A 17,813-nucleotide genomic window follows, 5' to 3' on the forward strand; every position below is an offset into this window, starting at 1 on the left:
TAAGTTTTAAGTTTCCCTTTAGCTGTGTCCCACGAGTCTTAATATTTAGTATTTTCATTATCATATTCAGTTCTAACCATTTTAGAATTTCCATCATGGGGTGCCCGGGTGGCTCAGTCAGTTGGGCGCCTGCTTTTGGCTCAGGTCGTGATTCCAGGGTCCTGGGATTGGGCTCCCGCGCTGAGCAGGGAGCCTGGTTCTCCCTCTCCTACCCCTCTCCTCGATCTTTTTCGCTTTCTCTCAAATAAATAAAATGAAATAAAATTAAAAAAAATTTCCATCATAATTTTCCCCTATAATCTATGTGTGTTCTATAATCCTCAAATGCATTTTTAATCTGTGTGAGTGTGAAGATTGCCATATTAATTCATTCTTAGGTCACAAAATCACTCCCCAATCTGTCCTGGATACTCCTTAGAACTCGGTTCCCAGAAACATGCTTTTTTGGCTTTTGGATCTTTGCAAGCACAGTGGCCTCTGCCTGTCTCCCCTGCCCCACCCCTGTCCCTGGTTGTTAGCTCCTTCTCAACTCACAGACCTTAGTGACTTTTTTTTTTTTTTAACCTTAAAAATAAATAATTTCCTCTGCAAGCCTGACTTGAGCTCCCAAATCTGGACTGGGTGGCCCTTCTGCTGTTCTAAGTGCTCTCATACCAGCGTGTACTTAACCTTGTTGTTTCCTTTCTCTAGAACACAAACTCCTTGAAGACCTTGCTCAGTGCCTGGCACATAGCAGGTGAGCAGTAAAGAGTTGTGGAGTGAACAGAGTAACTCACACCCTCTCATTTGCTGGTAAAAATTCCTATTCCGGAGCCACAGGAACAATTCCCAAGCATTGCTCCTTTCCGCTTCTCAATTATAATCCTATCCATACCGTCTCTCTTCATGGTTAGGGTCCACCTCTGGCTGTTCATCCCGCCCCCCACCGTGCCACCCTGGTCCCTGGGGGAGGGGGGCCTACTCTCAGGAGCAGGGCTGGGGAGGTTGGATTCAGGGAGCCTCCCCTCACCTGCTCCAGACCAGACTCCCTGTGCTAAGCCTTCTTGCCAGCAGGTGGCATTTGAAGCCTGAAAGCGGAACGTGCACCTCCGGTCCATCATTCCTTCTATAAGCCTCTTGGGGGCACATAATCTGGCTTGGGCCGCGCTAACGCTTGGAGAGGATGCTCCAGCTGGGGGACCTGGCTGCTGGCTCCCAGGCTGCTGTCCCTTCTTTCCTAACTGGTAGCAGCCATGGTCTGGACTTCTCCCTCCTTAGCCTCCAATTCATTTCAAGTGCATATGCTTCAGACAGAGCTAAAATTAGGTGAGGCACTAAAAGCTATTAATATGATAATTTTTGAAGAGTACACATGTCCTTAAGCCCATTTGCCTTAGTAATTCTCTCTCCGTATTCTCTCTGCTCGTGCTTGTGGATGACGCTGAGCCCAGGCCCGCAAGGAAGCGCAGCAGCCTGGGTCCCCCACTCAGTTTCTTTCCCTCCCTGAAGTCTAAAGGGCTAGAGCTGGACAATTCTTCGTGTTTTGTTCTTTGTTTTTTAAAGAAACGAAAAACAGCAGCAAACAGAGAACGGCTGTGGGTAGGTGGGAGCAATTTACGGAGGCATTGCTAATACTGCTTTTACATTGTCCAAGAGTTATTATAACATCAGCTTTTGGTGGTGGACCGTTTCTTTGACCATGTCACTGCTCTGGGTCTGAACTTTGGGGGTGATGGTCTCACAAACATTACATCGATTACAGCAGTGTTGTTTGGGGGGGGGCGTGAGCCTTGGGAGGCAGAGGAGGGGTGACTCGTCTTGTCAGGAAGATGGCCCAGGTGGGCCTCTCAAGCAGGGGGCAGCTGGAGTGGAGGCTTGAAGGAAGAGGGGGGAGATTATTCTATGCAGGCAGAGCAACAATCTGAATGAACAGAGAAGCACGTTATCAGCCTTTTGTGTTCCCCGGTGCTCCCAGCTTATCCCAGATGCTGCCTCGTAGAACCCTCTCAGCCCGCTCCCATGCCGCCTTGCTCAAGGACTCCTTTGGGGGACCCTGGCCTCCTCTGGGTGACTTAGCTGGCACCTCTCACCTGCACCTTTAACCCAATTGTGCCAAAGTATGGCCATCCTGTCTTCTTGAGCACCTGGACCCCCGGTGCTGCCTCTGCCACTCCTGGTGGCTAAAGGAGCTCAGTTGGAATTCCGTGTACCTGTGATGGGTGAGGGCCCTTGACGCTGGGTTTCAAGATGTAGGGAAGATCTTTACCCTCCCCTGCCGTGCTCTGCCTTTCAGCTTCAGTGAACCCAGGCCAATCAGCAGATCTCTTCTTGCAGGGAAACGACGGCCCCATGAAGGCTGTGAATGGGATTTCTCTTTCAGGCTGGAGAAACCAGGATTGTGGAGAACAGTGATTTGGAGATCCTGGGACCAATTTAAGACAAGCTCACATTTCGCTGATGCCTCAGCTCCGGAGCAATGAGCAAGGCAAAGGCTACACTTGGGTGCCGGGAATTCCAATCCCAAGAACGGAGAGAAAGAGCGGAGGGTAGATGAGGTGGGTGAGTGGCAAACTCCTTTGAGAGAGAATTGAATCTGCTCCCAGAAAGGAGGTTGGAAACGAGGCTATTAGCTTGCTCTGGAGAAAATGCTGGGGTTGATACTGTCACAGGGGCACAGACCCAGGCCTCTACTTTATTTGGCAGATAAACCCTCCCTGCCAACTTGCAGGCCTCACAGGAAGCACTGGAGTTTCGGTGTGGAGGTTATTACACTGGACTGGAGATGCTCTCAAGCCAGGGAGCATCACCGGGAGGCTCTGGAGGCTGCAGACATTCTGGAGGAGAAGTGGACGAGAGGCTTTTGGACCTGGAGGAAATCTGAGAGCCCGTTAAAGCTCAACCCTGGCATTTTAGAGTTAGGAAACAGATGGGAAATTGCTTGCTTGTTCAAGGCCACCGGCGTTCGTGAGAGTGGAGTCCATATAACACACTGGGTGCTGGGCCTCCTACATGGAGGTCCACCACACCGGGGGATTCTCATATACTCTCCCGCCCCACCTTTGTTCCTAATCGTGGGGTCTGAGTTATCAAGGCACGTGCACCTGGTCCAAGATGAAATGCCACCCAGACTGTGTGGGGACAGCGCCACCGCTAACCTCCTAACACCCTCACCTTTTGTGTCTACAGTTGCCCTTCAATAGAAAGAACCAGACACTGGTAGAAAGAAAACACGTCTGCTGCTAGCAGGATCTCAAACCCAGTGGAGAAATGAAAAGAGAAGTACCCCAGAGGATCCTAAAATAAAAGACGTAAGAGCCTTTGGCGGGTTGGCGGGGAGTTTACTGCAAACTATTATAATTAAAGTGATATTTTACAAGTGTTTAAGACAGCGGGCAGACCGGCTGTGAGCCAGGCCTCGGCTTCAGAGACAGACTCCTGGAGGGAAATGGCACTTGCGGGGAACACGGACTCAATCACTGCTGCTTGTCAGGCACTGAGTGCTGGCGGAGTCCTCTCAGGGAGCCTCAGAGCCGTGAAGCAGCTGCTCGAAATTCCAAACCTTGCTCCATTCCCGCTGCGCGTATCACCTGCCCGGAGCAGGCCTCGAAGCCACCCTGGGGACCGACATGAATTGTTTCCCTGGCCCAGGCTTCCCGCCAGCTCAGGCCACCCGACCCCTCCCCATGACTCTTCATCACAGTCTTCCTTCTGCCCTTCAGACATCTGCCCAACTTGTGGCTTAAAATCACCAGCGGGAGGAAAAGCAAGGAATGCTCCCGATGTAAATCCACAGCAAAAAGGACTGAAGAACTGAGCGGTCGCCAGGGTTGGCAGGTATGTGGATGGTTCCCTGCATTCTTTATCCATAGGGTGCTTGAAGGCATAGTGCTGAGGAAGGTGCCAGAAGTCTGACTTTTTAGGACTTGTTCATGTTTCTGAGAACCTGTGGGGATGATCACTGGGCAGAAGCAGAGCCTAGAAGAAATGCCGAGCCAGGGGAAGGGGGGAGAGGGGAGACTGGCTGAATCCTGAGATCATTCCCAAGAGGAAGGGAGCACTACTTCCAGAAGCAGCAGCCGGAAGGGTTGTGCCAAGGCTCTGTCTCAGGGGTCAGGGAGCTCTGGGTGGAGGAGGAGGTCCCTCCTGCAGTTTTGCGTTACTGTTTAGGCAAAGCGAAGTCCCAGGCAGTTTCCTGTGCACATTTCCACATGGCCTGCATGAGGCGGGTGAAGCCCATGTCTTTGGGCTTCTCGAGGCCTCTCATCAGCCGCTGCTTCATGATGGAAACAAATTCCTTATTGCTCAGCTCCCCATTGCCTAGAGGAAGAGGCAAACACAAGAGGGATAAGTGAAGGCCTTGGAACAAAGACACTGAGAAAATTCCATTGTTCACGCAACGTGGGTTCCAAAGCCCAGTATACTCTCACAGCCAAATTCAAACAAATGGTTTGCTCCTTCCTTGATGTTTCCGATTACACTTGGTGACAGTTTAGTGTGTGTGACAAAAGTTGAACAAGAATATACCATAGGTCAGGTCCTGTACTAGGAATTGAGAATAAAGAGGTAAATAGGACTTTGTCCCTTGAGATACTCCCAGGTTGTGGGAGAAACAAATATGTTATTTCAACAGTGCGGTAAATGCCATTGTGTGGTAAAGAGAAAATGCTCTGTGGGAACAGAGGAAGGGATCGAACCCGGGCTGGGGGTGGTGCAGTACGGAGGTGTAAAGGCTTCCTGGAGGCCATTCCTAAGTTGAATCCCAAAGGATGAGCAGAAATTGGCCAAGTAAAGGGGAGTGGGATGGGGAGGCATTCCAGGTAGTGGCAGTAGCATAAACAAAGGCACAGGCAGGGAGCAAGGCGACTGCTGAGTAGTTAGGAAGTACACACAGAGGTGGGGAAGTAAACGGAAGAGGCGGGCAGGAGACAGGTCCCCAGAGGTCTTGTATTTTCACTAAAGGGTTTGTGCTTTATCTTCTAGGCAGGGGAGCACCAGGAAAGGACTGCAAGTAAGTGAGATGGAATTAAAGATTTCCATTTTGGGTGGATTCCTCTGGCTGGATATATGGGGATGGGACTGGAGAACGGCAGTAGGGAGTCAGTCAGGAATAGTCCAGGTGAGAGAGGGAGGGGGCGGTTCATGGTAAAAACCCAAATTAAAATCTGGTTTTGGGTTAAGCCCATCTTCTCATGGCCTCGCATTCCACCCTCTTCAGTGACAAACTCTCAGGTCTGGAGAGGAACTTGGAGAACATCTCATTTAACCAAAGGTCAACCTCTCAAGCCAAACGGAAGAGTAACCATTTCAACAGTAGAGGATAGTTACCCATTGACTACATGCCCATGAGTAAATGTCTGCTTGAAAGAATGGCAGCCATTACTGGTGGTGATAAGACAATAGGAAACCATAAAATAGACTTTTACTAACGATCGATTGGTCTAGGAAGAGAGTGGAAAGAAGAACACAGGGTTTACTTCTGTACAGAGTACCTGAAAACCTACACTAGCTCATGTTTGCTGGCTGAAGGGAGCATGGACAGCCTCAAAGATACCTCACAGCAAGATCAAACAAACAAGCAAACCCAGGGAGACCTAAACTATGGTACCGGAAGTCAGGAGAGGGACTGCCCGTGGGAGAGGAAGTGGCTGGAAGGCGGCACCAGGTCCTGTTTCTGGACCAGGACCTCTGTGGTCCTGCCAATGTGATGTTTCTGGATAATACTGCTTACACAGGTGTGTTCAGTTCTTAAAAATTTAGCAAGCTGCATACTTAATGATATTTGCACTTTTCTGTATGTGTATACTTCAACATAAAGAATTAAAAAGTAGCCTGGCTGGCTGAAAAGTGATCAGTGATATGGCTTGTTAAGAATGTAATTAAAAGGGGGCACCTGGGTGGCTCAATGGGTTGGTTAAAGCCTCTGCCTTCAGCTCAGGTCATGATTTCAGGGTCCTGGGATCAAGCCCCGCATCCGGCTCTCTGCTCAACGGAGAGCCTGCTTCCTTCTCTCTTTCTCTGCCTGCCTCTCTGCCTACTTGTGATCTCTGTCTGTCAAATAAATAAATAAAATCTTTAAAAGAAAAAAAGAATATAATTAAAAGGGCACCTGGGTGACTCAGTCAGTTAAGCGCCTGCCTTCAGCCTCAGGTCATGATCCCAGGGTCCTGTGGTGGAGTCCTGGTAGGGGCTCCCCGCTCAGCAGGGGGTCTGCTTCTCTGCCCTTCCCCCAACTTGTGCACACACTCTCTCTCAAATAAATAAATAATTTAAAAAATCTTTTTTTTTTTTAAAAAGAATATAACTAAAAGGATTAAAAAAGGTCCAAATGAGATGCTTAATATTTTTATAAAGAGAGGCTTAAAAAATCTGAGGTCATTTAGACAGCCATGGGATTTGCTTCCTTCTTCCCTAGGGCCAGAGCTGATCAAGGTGAATGGCTTACTTATGAAGCAGGTACATGACTCAATTGTCATTTGTGTGCACGTGTGATCTGTGAGTGCAAATCTAAATTCTCAGGTCAACAAGTCTGAAAAGTCAATGTCCTTTGGCATTCTGACCCAAGATCTAGTGCATAAAAATAACAATGGATTTTTAAATTTAATATATACTTCGTTTTTCTATAGATTAAGAAAATAAGCCCCAGAGATGTTAAATTATTTTTGAAAAGGTGGATTCAAGTAGATACTGACAGAACCTCCTTCTAAAAGGCTCAAATTTCATTTCTCAGGTCTTCCTAGGAGAAGTGGGGAGCTGTGAGGCTGTTTGCCTTTATTCCCATGTTTACTTTGCAGAGCAGCTCTCTGGCTTCAAAAATTATAAAATTGTGGTTTTTGGAAAAAACTCAAGCCACCCAGAAATGATTAGGATAAAAACCAAAATCTGAGGAACGGTAACCTCTCTAGAGCAGTGTTGTTCCTTAGAACTCTCTTTGATGAGGGAAATTTTTTTATTTGTGCTATTTAAGACAGTAGCCACTGGTCACATGCAGCTACTGAGTGCTTAAAATGTGGCTACAGAGACCAAGGAACTGACTTTTAAATTGTTTTTAATTTTAGCTAATTTAAATTTAATACGCACATGAAACTAGTAGAATATCATGTCGGACTGGGCAGCACTAGAAAATGACCCACCCCTACGTGAGGGTGAGGCCATCTTCTTGCCCTAACACTGCAGTTTTCTTCCACTCAGACCTGGTTGTGGGTGCAGGTGGGAGGTTTAAATAACTCAAGTTCAACTAGATAACTTCAATAACTCAAGTTAAGGACATCTGTTATGTGCAAAGTACTATCTGAGGTCCTATGGAGGGGTCCGACAGAATAAAGACCTTGTAACAACCCTTAAAAAGCTCACAATTTATTTACAGCAAAACATTATTTACAATAGCCAAGATATGGAAGCAGCCCAAGTGTCCATCAACTGCTGAATGAATAAAAAAGGTATGGTGTGTATGTACGTCTGTCCACACACACACACACACACACACACACAGAATGGAATATTATTCAGCCATAAAAAGAATGAAATCTTGCCATCTGTAATGACATGGATGGAGCTAGAGAGTATAATGCTAAGTAAAATCAGAGAGAGACAGATACTGTATGATTTTACTCATGTGGAATTTAAGAAACAAAACAAGCCAAAGGGGAAAAAAAAATAAGATAAAGCAAGAAACAGACTCTCAACTGTAGAGAACAAGTGGCTGGTTACCAGAGGGGAGGCGGGTGAAGGGACGGGTGAGACAGGCGATGGGGATGAAGGAGGGAGCTGTGATGTGCATGGGGCGGGGCTGAGGGGGGATGTATGGAGTCGCTGAATCTCTATATGGTACACTTGAAACTAATGTAACACCCGCCTCATTGGAATTGAAGTAAAAACTTAAAAAAGCTCACAGTATAGTAGGGAAGTTAGGTCACATACACAGAGTGTAACCTGTAGTAATGAAGACAAACTGAAACGAGCTGAGGAATGAAAAAGCCAGAGCGTTTCATTATTATGCCAGGACCAGAACAAAGGTTTTACCAAGGCAGGAACTTCTGACCTGGTTCCGGGATTCCATGAGCTTCACTTCCTGGAGGAAGCTGAGCACGATCCCGGCTGGGAAACAAGGAGGGGGGGAACAGAGCATAGAGGGAGGCGGCCAGCTTGGAGTCACAGCTTAGCTGTGCTACTACCACCTTACCACTACCTGTGTGCTCCTGGGGAAATGACCTCACCCGAGTCTCAGCGTCCTTATCTGGAAAATATCGTGAAAAATGGCTCCTACTCAGAGGGTTACCTGAGCAGCTTAGCACAGTGCCTGGCTCTTAGTAAGCACTGAGAAAAGGTGTGAGCCTCCACGGTGAATAGCAGTATTGCATCAGGCAACGTAGCTGAGAACTGACACCACAGGGGAACCAGGACCTCTCACGTGGGCTAAGCTACAGAGTGGTTGCAGACACACCGCTGCGAGCTGGAAGGCAGAAATGGGATGCGAATGACTGCGATATGCTCTGGGGGGTGCGGGGAAGATCAGGACCACCTTCTTTCTAGACAGATAATCATGTGCTCCTAGTCTATGAAGCAGCAAGTTGTATCTAATATTTTTGTCTCTTTTTCTGAGCTTTTATATTTGAGTTTATTTCCCTTTTAAGATCACCCCTAGAGTTGATTGTTTCCTTTTTTAAAGATCCTTTGGTCATACATTCATTTAGGCCTACAGGCAAATTGGAATTATGAGAAGAAATGGAAAACACAAGGTCAGGGGCGCCTGGGTGGCTCAGTGGGTTGAGCCTCAGTGGGTTGAGCTGCCTTCGGCTCGGGTCATGGTCTCGGGGTCCTGGGATCGAGTCCCGCATCGGGCTCTCTGCTCAGTGGGGAGCCTGCTTCCCTCTCTCTCTGCCTGCCTCTCCGTCTACTTGTGATCTCTCTCTCTGTCAAATAAATAAATAAAATCTTTAAAAAAAAAAAAAAAAAGAAAAGAAAAGAAAACACAAGCTCAGACCGGGGGTTCTAGCTCTCAGTGTCACGGTGCTGAGGGCTGAGCTACTGCTGTGGGAAAGGCGTAGGCTCAAGAGGCGCAGGCAAGTGCACTGGAGCGCTCTGCTAGCCTCTGGTATCAACAGTGTCCATTTTAAAGACAGTCGGGCTCCATTTTCCCGCCAGACTCCAGAGGGCCCCACTCACCGTCGCAGTCGAAGAGCGCGAACACCACATCACACACGTGGTCCGAGAGTTCCACTTTGGCCACGGTCCTGGCCACCTGCTGCATGGTCACTGCAAGAAGAAAGATGCTGAATTAGCACACAGCAGAGGGACTTTCAGTCTGCTTTTTCTGAATGCGTGGGATACAACTACTCAGTTGTAATAAAAAGTTTTCAACTATATTTAAGAGAATGAGAATTTGGTTTTTAACCTGCAACAGCCTTTCCTTTTCACCTCAGGTTCCATTCTTTTCTACTGCTGCTACATTTTAGGAGGTATATACAGTTACGTAAGAATGCCTGGGGGGAGGGCCCCTGGGTGGCTCAGGTCATGATCCCAAGGGTCCTGGGATCGAGCCCCACATCAGGCTCTCTGCTCAGTGAGGAAGCCTGCTTCTCCTCCCACTCACCCTGCTGCTGTGTCTCTCTCTGTCAAATAAGTAAACAAAATCTTTAAAAAAAAAGTAAGAATGGCTGGTATTAAGTTCATAGAGACAGAAAGTGGATTAGCAGTTACTAGGGGCTGGCGGTATTGGGAATGGGAAGTTAGTGGTCAGCGGATACAGATTTTCTGTTTGGGGTGATGGAAACACTTTGGAAGTAGTGGTGATGGTTGTACAACAGTGAGTGTAGTGAATGCTGATAACCTGTCCACCTAAAAATGGTTTAATTGGCATCTTTATGTTAATATACATTTTTACCATAGTAAAAATTTTAAAAAATTTTTAAAAAAGATTCATCCATTCATTTTAGAGAGAGAGAGAGAGAGAGAGAGAGCGTGAGTCTGTGTGGGGCAAGGGGCAGAGGGAGATGGAAAGGGAGAGAGAATTTCCAGTTGACTCCCTGCCAAGCATGGAGCCTGGGAGCCCGACTGGGGCTCACCCCCACTACCCTGTATCAGTTATGACCTGAGCCAAAACCAAGAGTCTGAGGCTCAACCCACTGACCCAACCAGGCTCCTCCATCACAGTTAAAATTTAAAAGGTGAAAGTCCGGGGCACCTGGGTGGCTCAGTGGGTTAAGCCTCTGCCTTCGGCTCAGGTCATGATCTCAGGGCCTGGGATCGAGCCCCACGTCAGGCTCTCTGCTCAGCGGGGAGCCTGCTTCCCCTTCTTTCTCTGCCTGCTGCTCTGCCTACTTCTGATCTCTGTCTGTCAAATAAATAAGATCTTAAAAAAAAAAAAAAGGTGAAAGTCCACATAATATTTAAGGATGGGAATCTAATGGTCTAGAGTATTCATTGGCGGCTTTCCTAGTAAATTATCACCAGAAGAGTGCCTAGAAAAAAAACAAAAAACTAAGAACGCCTGATATTACAATAGTCTCCATCTTGGCATTTCCCTCCTGCAGGAAAGAATATGATAATAAGGGGTGGGCCTGGGTGGCTCAGTGGGTTAAGCCTCTGCCTGTGGCTGAGGTCACGATCTCAGGGTCCTCTGATCGAGTCCCTACTCGTGATCTCTCTCTGTCAAGTAAATAAATAAAATCTTAAAAAAAAAGAATATGATAATAAAAAGTCAAGGAAATAAGTAGGCAGCGAAACAACGGGAGGTGGGGAATGAAGAGGCCTGTGGCAGTACCCTCCGACATCACCCTTCCACTGCTGAGTGCCAGGAAATACCTGCACTGATAAGCTCCTTGCCCCTCCTCCCTACAGGCTGCCCGCCCAACACTTTGTCTCTTCCAACCATGACCCCTGGGGTAACAGTGGGTCCCATCTCACTAGCTCAGTGTCTGCAGCCTTTTTTGTTTTTCTTCTTCCAGACCTCCTTAGAAAATCTCTCCTCTCTTACCATTTTCTTTTTATCTGCCATTTACTGTTAAAAACTGGCAATCATGTGCGAATTGGGTTCTCATGAAAAACAAGCCAGGAAGGGCTAGGCCGTTTCCATTGCCTTTTCTCCCTTCTGCCCTCCAACCTGATCTAGGGGCATGTATAAACTATGTTATTGCTTACAGAGATGCTCTTAAGTGAGATGAACCTTGGAGGAAAGAAAAGGATTGATTTTTACTTATCAATCACCTAGCAATGAAGTGTTCTCTCTAAGTATCAGATTAGATTCATCCAGAAGCAGTGGGAACTTGAATTAGAGTCATTGTGCCTTCTCTGCTGATTTCAGTCCTGTAATCTCTGTTCTTTCCTGTTCTTCTGCATTCGGCCTTTCACTTGGCCTCTGTCACCTCCCTGTATTCACCACAGGGCCCCTGAGGTCAGCACATACAAATACTAGAGCCAGGCAGGGGGCAAAGGGGTGCAGGAGAGAGAATCCTTGGAGTCACCAGACCCGCGCTCTGGTCCCGGTGCCACCACCCACTTGCTCTGTGACCCTGATGAAGTCACCTGATCTCTTTAAAAATTTAAGCTTTTTTCCTATTCATATGAATGGATCCACAAGATAACCACTAAGGTGGCTTAGTAGTACGAAGAAGAGTTAATTGGTGTTTTCTAGAATCTGAGGGTGGAGGTGTACAGAAACAGCTGACGATCTGTGTGAAGAAGGGCAGAAGGAAGTTGTACCGACCACAAGCTAGGCTATGCCTTGGTGTCCACAGCCTACAGCTTGAGGGGGACGGCTGCCCAGGAGGGCAGGAAGAGCCAGGTTTCTCATCCCGCACCCAGGACGGGAGCTGGGGTGAAGGAGGAATCAATGTCCCCTGGACATTTAAGACTTAAGCAGAAGAGGGGCGCCTGGGTGGCTCAGTGGGTTAAAGCCTCTGCCTTCGGCTCAGGTCATGATCCCGGAGTCCTGGGATCGAGCCCCACATCGGGCTCTCTACTCAGCAAGGAGCCTGCTTCCTCCTCTCTCTGCCTGCCTCTCTGCCTACTTGTGATCTCTGTCTGTCAAATAAATAAATAAATAAATCTTTCAAAAAAAAAAAAAAAAAAAAAAAAAAGACTTAAGCAGAAGACATTATTTTAGCGGATGTTCAGGAGATGTGGTTAACTGCTGACAGGGGAGCTGGAGAATCTGTACGACTGTAGAAGTTCTAGGGTTTTAAAAAACTTTGCCTTGTTGGTCTAGACATTTTTTTTTTTTTTTTTTTTTTTTTTTGCTGGCCCAGGAAGAACGGATTCCTGCTAACTAAACTGCCCAGGGAAGGAACAGAAATCAGCAGGACAATTTACAGCAAGAACAGTAACTGTTACGAGAACTAAAATGATAACAGCTGGTTATTATACTTCTCAGTTGGAAAATCTACTAAGGAAATTCAATTCACCTCAGAAGATTGCTCAGTGCAAACAGAATCAGATCAGAAGAAAGTGGATGCTCTCAAACTGTGACAGAACTACCCTCTGCAGTCACAGAGATACGTTCTGAGAAATGGATTAAATGTTTTGTATTAGATAAACAGGAACACTCTGTTATTAACCATTCCTTTTTCTGCATTTCACATCAGTCTCACATTTCCATCATAACTGGTAACTAGCCTTTTTCCCCTTTCCAAATTCCCTCCATTCTCTCGGGGCAGAGTGCCTACTGTTGATTCCTCTTGATATTCCAAGTGCCCATCCTTCGCCCCGTGAAGATGGGCCCTTTTCTCTAAATAAACTGTTAACTAAAATAATACCCAATGATGTCAGTAAGAGCTCTTGACAATTTTTAGGGAAAAGCTCATTAAAGTGTTACTTAGTGGTTATAGAATAGGGACCTCTGGAGGCCACCAGCAGGAATGCCTCATTACAAATGCTAGTTCTTGACAGAATAATTACAGAGTACATTCTGTTTCACTCGGAGAGGGTTCTGATACCATTTGTACTATAGGGGGAGAAAAACGAGGGCAGCTGAGTCATTGTAACTCAAACCACTGGGAAGTTACCAGCAGCAAAGAGCCTAGCTGGGGAGCCCTTTCCTTGTCCATGATCCTCAGGTCCCCAGGGTATGAATTAGAGCAGTGGAGGAAACAAATATTTCACTAGCTGGTGAGCTGTCAAACTGTGAACTCTTTTTGGACAAGGAGGATGACAGCAGATTACAAGCCACATGCTTGACAGTTGGTCCTAAGAGCTGGCTCATTCATAGTTGCTTCCACATTCCTGAATCAGAAAATCATAATAAACCATAGCAAGCAGAACACTGCCCCCCCGCCCCAAAGCCCCGCCCAGGTCCTGACCTCCCCACGTAGACCAGGTATTGGTACTGGAGTCTGGGTCTCTCTCATTTGATGATGCTAGCTGATTGATGGCTGGGATTCTAGTTTCTAATCTGAAAGATGTCCACTTGGAGCATGAAGTCACCCCGAAGAAGGTCTAGGTTCCCCAAGGCCTGCGTATTTCTTTGGTACAAATGTGGTCCGGCTGCCTGAACAACAGATGCACATGAGGTTGGGTGATTTCTACTAGATTTGGATAAGGAAAAATTTGTAGACGTGGGTGCAACTGGCTTTTAAAAATGTGATATCACCGGGCCTTCTGAAAAGTCCAGGCAGAATCTGAGTCATGCCTGATCTCCCGTTTACTCTCTGGCATACAGTCCATAACTGGAGAATTCAACAGGAGAAAGAACATACGCTGAGTTTGTGGGTCTGTAATGTCAGAAGCTACATGACATAAAAGTATTTACCACAGTAGTCAAACAGAAGAAGGGAGAGTTCTGGAGGGATAAGAGCCTAGAGACCCACTTGGAATGATATACTCTTTTTTTTTTTAAAGTTTTATTTATTTATTTATTTATTTGAGAGAGAGAGAGAGAGAGAGAGAGAGAGAGAGAGACAGTGAGAGAGAGCATGAGCGAGGAGGTCAGAGGGAGAAGCAGACTCCCCGTGGAGCTGGGAGCCTGATGCGGGACTCGATCCCAGGACTCCAGGATCATGACCTGAGCTGAAGGCAGTCGCTTAACCAACTGAGCCACCCAGGCACCCGGAATGATATACTCTTAATTAAAACCAGAAGAGACCTCAGAAAAAGTGTGAAAGCCAGAGAAGTTAACAGCTTGCCCAGGGTCACACAGCTAGCTGGCAGCAGAGCTGGGTCTAGAATCTAGGTCTCCTGACTTCCAGCCCAAGGATCTTTTTTCCCTGTGCATGCTGGGGCACCCTGAACGTTTACACGGACAATACTAGCTCCCCCACGAATCTGTCCCCCTAAACAACAGAGAAAGCTCAGGTGAAAGAAAGGCTGAATCGACAAGTACTCCGAGCTGGTGGGTGGGGGTGAATGAATGGACAGCCGGAGGCTGTGAGGAGTCAGCATTACAGCTTGATCACAGATCCGATCGCCCTACATGCAGGAAGCCATCAGCATTCCCTTGGAACTTACACCGACAATTTTGGGGACAACGTAAAAGGCTTATTAAACTGCAACTGAATGAAAAACATGTGAAACAGAGGCGGCCCTGGGAGGTCTTCCCCACAGTTGCCTCTGATGCCCAGAGACGGGGTCCGAAGAGCAGGCCTGACCCAGTTAGCAGCTGACTGTCTCCTCCTAATTGCAAAGGTGTTTGGAAAGGTGATTCGCCAAGTTGGGCTGACAGCCTCTAGCTGTGTGGCCATGTGATTATTCCTGCCTTCCTGGACTGCAGCAGGGAAAATGAAAAAGCTGGCTTGTGACTGCCAAGGTTAAGTGAGGGGAGACAGTTCTGCTTCGGCCCTGGAAAGGCTTATGATACAGATGTCTTCGTTTCTTAATCCATCCAGAGATGGCTTTGGGGGTGGGGTGGGGTGGGGATTTTCCTTTGGAGAGCCCCTGTCCTTTCTTTTGTATCTTCTTCCAAGGTACTCTGGGTAAGACAACACACACATTTCAACCAGATCCTGGGGTTCAGGGGAGGTGGGCAGGACAGCATTCAAGGCAACTAGCAATTTAAGGAGCCAAGAGCAATGCAGTATGCTAATAATGAAAATGGTAACAATTCCTTGTTCTGCCTGGGGCTTTTAAGCTACAGGCCAGTGGCCCCCTCTGTGCCCTCAGGCTGCCCACTTGTCAGAGGTGATGCCGGTGGTTCTGGCTTCTGAACACCAGTACCAGCCACAGAGACAACCTGCAGTCAGGTGTCCTGAACCTCAGAGCATCATCCCAGATGACTGCTTCAATGGGGTTACCTGCTTAATCTAGTACAAACCCATTTACAGTAAGGTTTACTCCCATTATCCATGATTATATCTGGCTTCATCAAAAATCCTCATCACATTCTGTCCACAAAAGGCAATCGTTTTTCTTTTTTTTTAAAGATTTTATTTATTTATTTGACAGACAGAGATCACAAGTAGGCAGAGAAGCAGGCAGAGAAAGAGGAGGAAGCAGGCTCCTCGCTGAGCAGTGAGCCCGATGCGGGGCTCTATCCCAGGACCCTGGGATCATGACCTGAGCTGAAGGCAGAGGCTTTAACCCACTGAGCCACCCAGGCACCCCAAGGCAATCATTTCTACCAGCACCATTAGGCAGTGATTTCAGCTGACACACCCAGAGATCTGATCAGTTTAGTGGGGGAGACCATATGTATCATGAAGACTGAGAAACACAGAGGAGAAATGTCAGACATAGTAGCAGACACATATGGGCTATAGTGGAATAATGTGTACTGGGGAGGAGGCACATTCTGGATCTGAATTCTAAAGGATTAGAGAGAGGATGTCCCAGATCTGGGCATGGATGTTAGTGGGTGATGTGGGTGTGGGGTGGAGGAGTCAGTCTGAATAAGGTCCTGAAAGCGGGAAGGGATACTAATGTCTGGCTAGGGAACTACAACAGAAGGTGAAGGGGGTGTTGAGAGAGGGCCAGTCAAGGCCCTTTGCAACAAAGGCTTGATAACAAAGCCAACTCTTATCTGGAGACCAATTTCCCGTATTCATTTGTTTTTGTCTCCTTGTCTCTTTAAATTCTCATTCCTTTTACTTGAAAAAGCTGTTTTTCATTAGGTAATACATGTATCTGTTTGAAAATTCAAATGGTACCAAAGGGCTGAAGTACCGTTCCCAACCTTATTCCCAGTCACCTAGTTGTCCAGAGGCAACCAATATCTCCAGTTTCTCCAGAAATATGGAAATAAAATCAAATATTTGTTCTTCATTTCTTCCCAGAAAAATGGTAGTATACTAAATATATGGGCTTTGCTTTACTCCTTTAATGACATATCTCAGAAAGCATTCCATACCTGTACATAAACAAGCTTTTTTTTTTTTAAGATTTTATTTTTTTATTTGACAGTGAGAGAGAAAGCAAGAGAGGGAACGCAAGCAGGGGGAATGGAAGAGGGAGAAGCAGGCTCCCCACGGAGCAAGGAGCCTGGTGAGGCCCTGATCCCAGGACCCTGGGATCAATCATGACCTGAGCCAGAGGCAGATGCTTAACAACTGAGCCACCCAGGCACCCCAACGGTTCTTTTTTTTTAACAACTGCACAGTATTCCACTGACAGGATATATCATTTATTTAACCAGTTCCTAAATTTATCCAACCTCAGTCTTGAGGAGGAAGTACCTTTGATTCCCCCTTCCCTTACAACGCTACCTCCTCGGTGGCCTATAGTAGTCAGGCTCAACAGAATCTGAACCTCTGATAGCTAAGGGGAGAGGCATGGATATATTTAAAAATTGGCTTACTGAAATAACGTAAAAGGCTAAATACTCTCCAGCTTTACAAGTGTCTCATCAAAGTCCCAGAGGCTTCCAAGGGCAGTAAAACTCGAAGTCCCTAAAGAAACAGGGCTTGCAATAAATACTAATCTCTATACTTCCCCAGCTGGTGGAATTCCTTTCTGATCCTTTTCTCAGTGGGACGGAATGTTGGCTTACTTTGTCCTTATGTATCTATTTATGTGGATTTTGGCCAGTTTATCCTCCCCCGACCCTCCTCTCTCTCCCACTGGTAATCATGAATCCCCAAAGCAGCTCTCTCCCACGTTGGGGCACTTATATAATTTTACTAAATCACATTATAGCCAAGGTAATGTAGTTAACTCAGAATCAATCTTTGGAATGGCTAAGCGACTTTAAATCTGGGAAAACAAATGAAGTCTCGGCAGAGAAACGGCCTCATAAAACAAACATTTCTTTCAGAATTTGAGCTTCCTTGACTTCATCATGAATCATTTTAAACACTGATGACTTTGTCTTAAATGAATGGAATTCTGGCCAACGCTCCTCTTCACATATAAATGTTTTTACAAAATGCAATGATGAACTGAAGCATGGGGCTTGCCTCCCACAAACTTTAACAGAATTTATAAAATAGGAGCTTTTCCCCCCATATAACCTATTCCTCACACATCTTTATGACATTCCGATTCCTGCCTTCATGCTATGGCTGTCTGGGGGATGGCCTCTCATACATTTTTGCTGTGAACTTTTCCCATTTCTGCTTTCACATGCATGCACTGAATCCCTTATATAATCCTCCAGGTTCTTCTAGTAGCAGCGGCTGTCAATGAACCAAAGAAAACAATGGTGTGGAAGTCAGTGAACCTCAATCTTTGGTCTCAGTTTTGTGTCACACTACCTGTGATTTGAGCAAGTCATTTCCTTCAGGTGTAAATGAAGGGGTTAAAAACAATAAAGCAGGGGTTTAAATAAAATTATTTCTAAGCTCCTTTCTCACACTAAAATTTTATGGCTGCCATGTTATTTTTTAGATAACAAGGCTTAAATCAGTTACAATGTACATACCTTCAGAAGTCTTCAAAGAATAAACATAAAGGTGTGAATTTCTGGAATTATGGTT

The 17,813-nt window shown here is 46.5% G+C and overlaps 1 protein-coding gene across 2 annotated transcripts in view; it reads right to left on the minus strand.

The window, feature by feature from the left end:
* Positions 1–1,144: 1,144 nt before the first annotated feature.
* The window catches only part of LOC111144955 (mitochondrial calcium uptake 1), a 245,703-nt gene continuing 229,034 nt past the window's right edge, over positions 1,145–17,813 (minus strand). The window contains exons 13-14 of one of the 2 annotated variants that reach the window (XM_022499577.1): positions 9,142–9,231; positions 1,145–4,296 (exon numbers count right to left, since the gene is read on the minus strand). In XM_022499577.1, the coding sequence (XP_022355285.1) occupies positions 4,136–4,296; positions 9,142–9,231 (251 nt within the window). In that variant the 3' untranslated portion in view covers positions 1,145–4,135. The remainder of the gene's footprint in view (positions 4,297–9,141; positions 9,232–17,813) is intronic. The other variant, XM_022499576.1, reaches the window with a different exon arrangement.

This window comes from Enhydra lutris, unplaced genomic scaffold (genome assembly GCF_002288905.1).
Source record: "Enhydra lutris kenyoni isolate GAN:26980312 unplaced genomic scaffold, ASM228890v2 scaffoldscaffold12, whole genome shotgun sequence".
In the NCBI taxonomy this organism is placed as follows: Eukaryota; Metazoa; Chordata; class Mammalia; order Carnivora; family Mustelidae; genus Enhydra; species Enhydra lutris.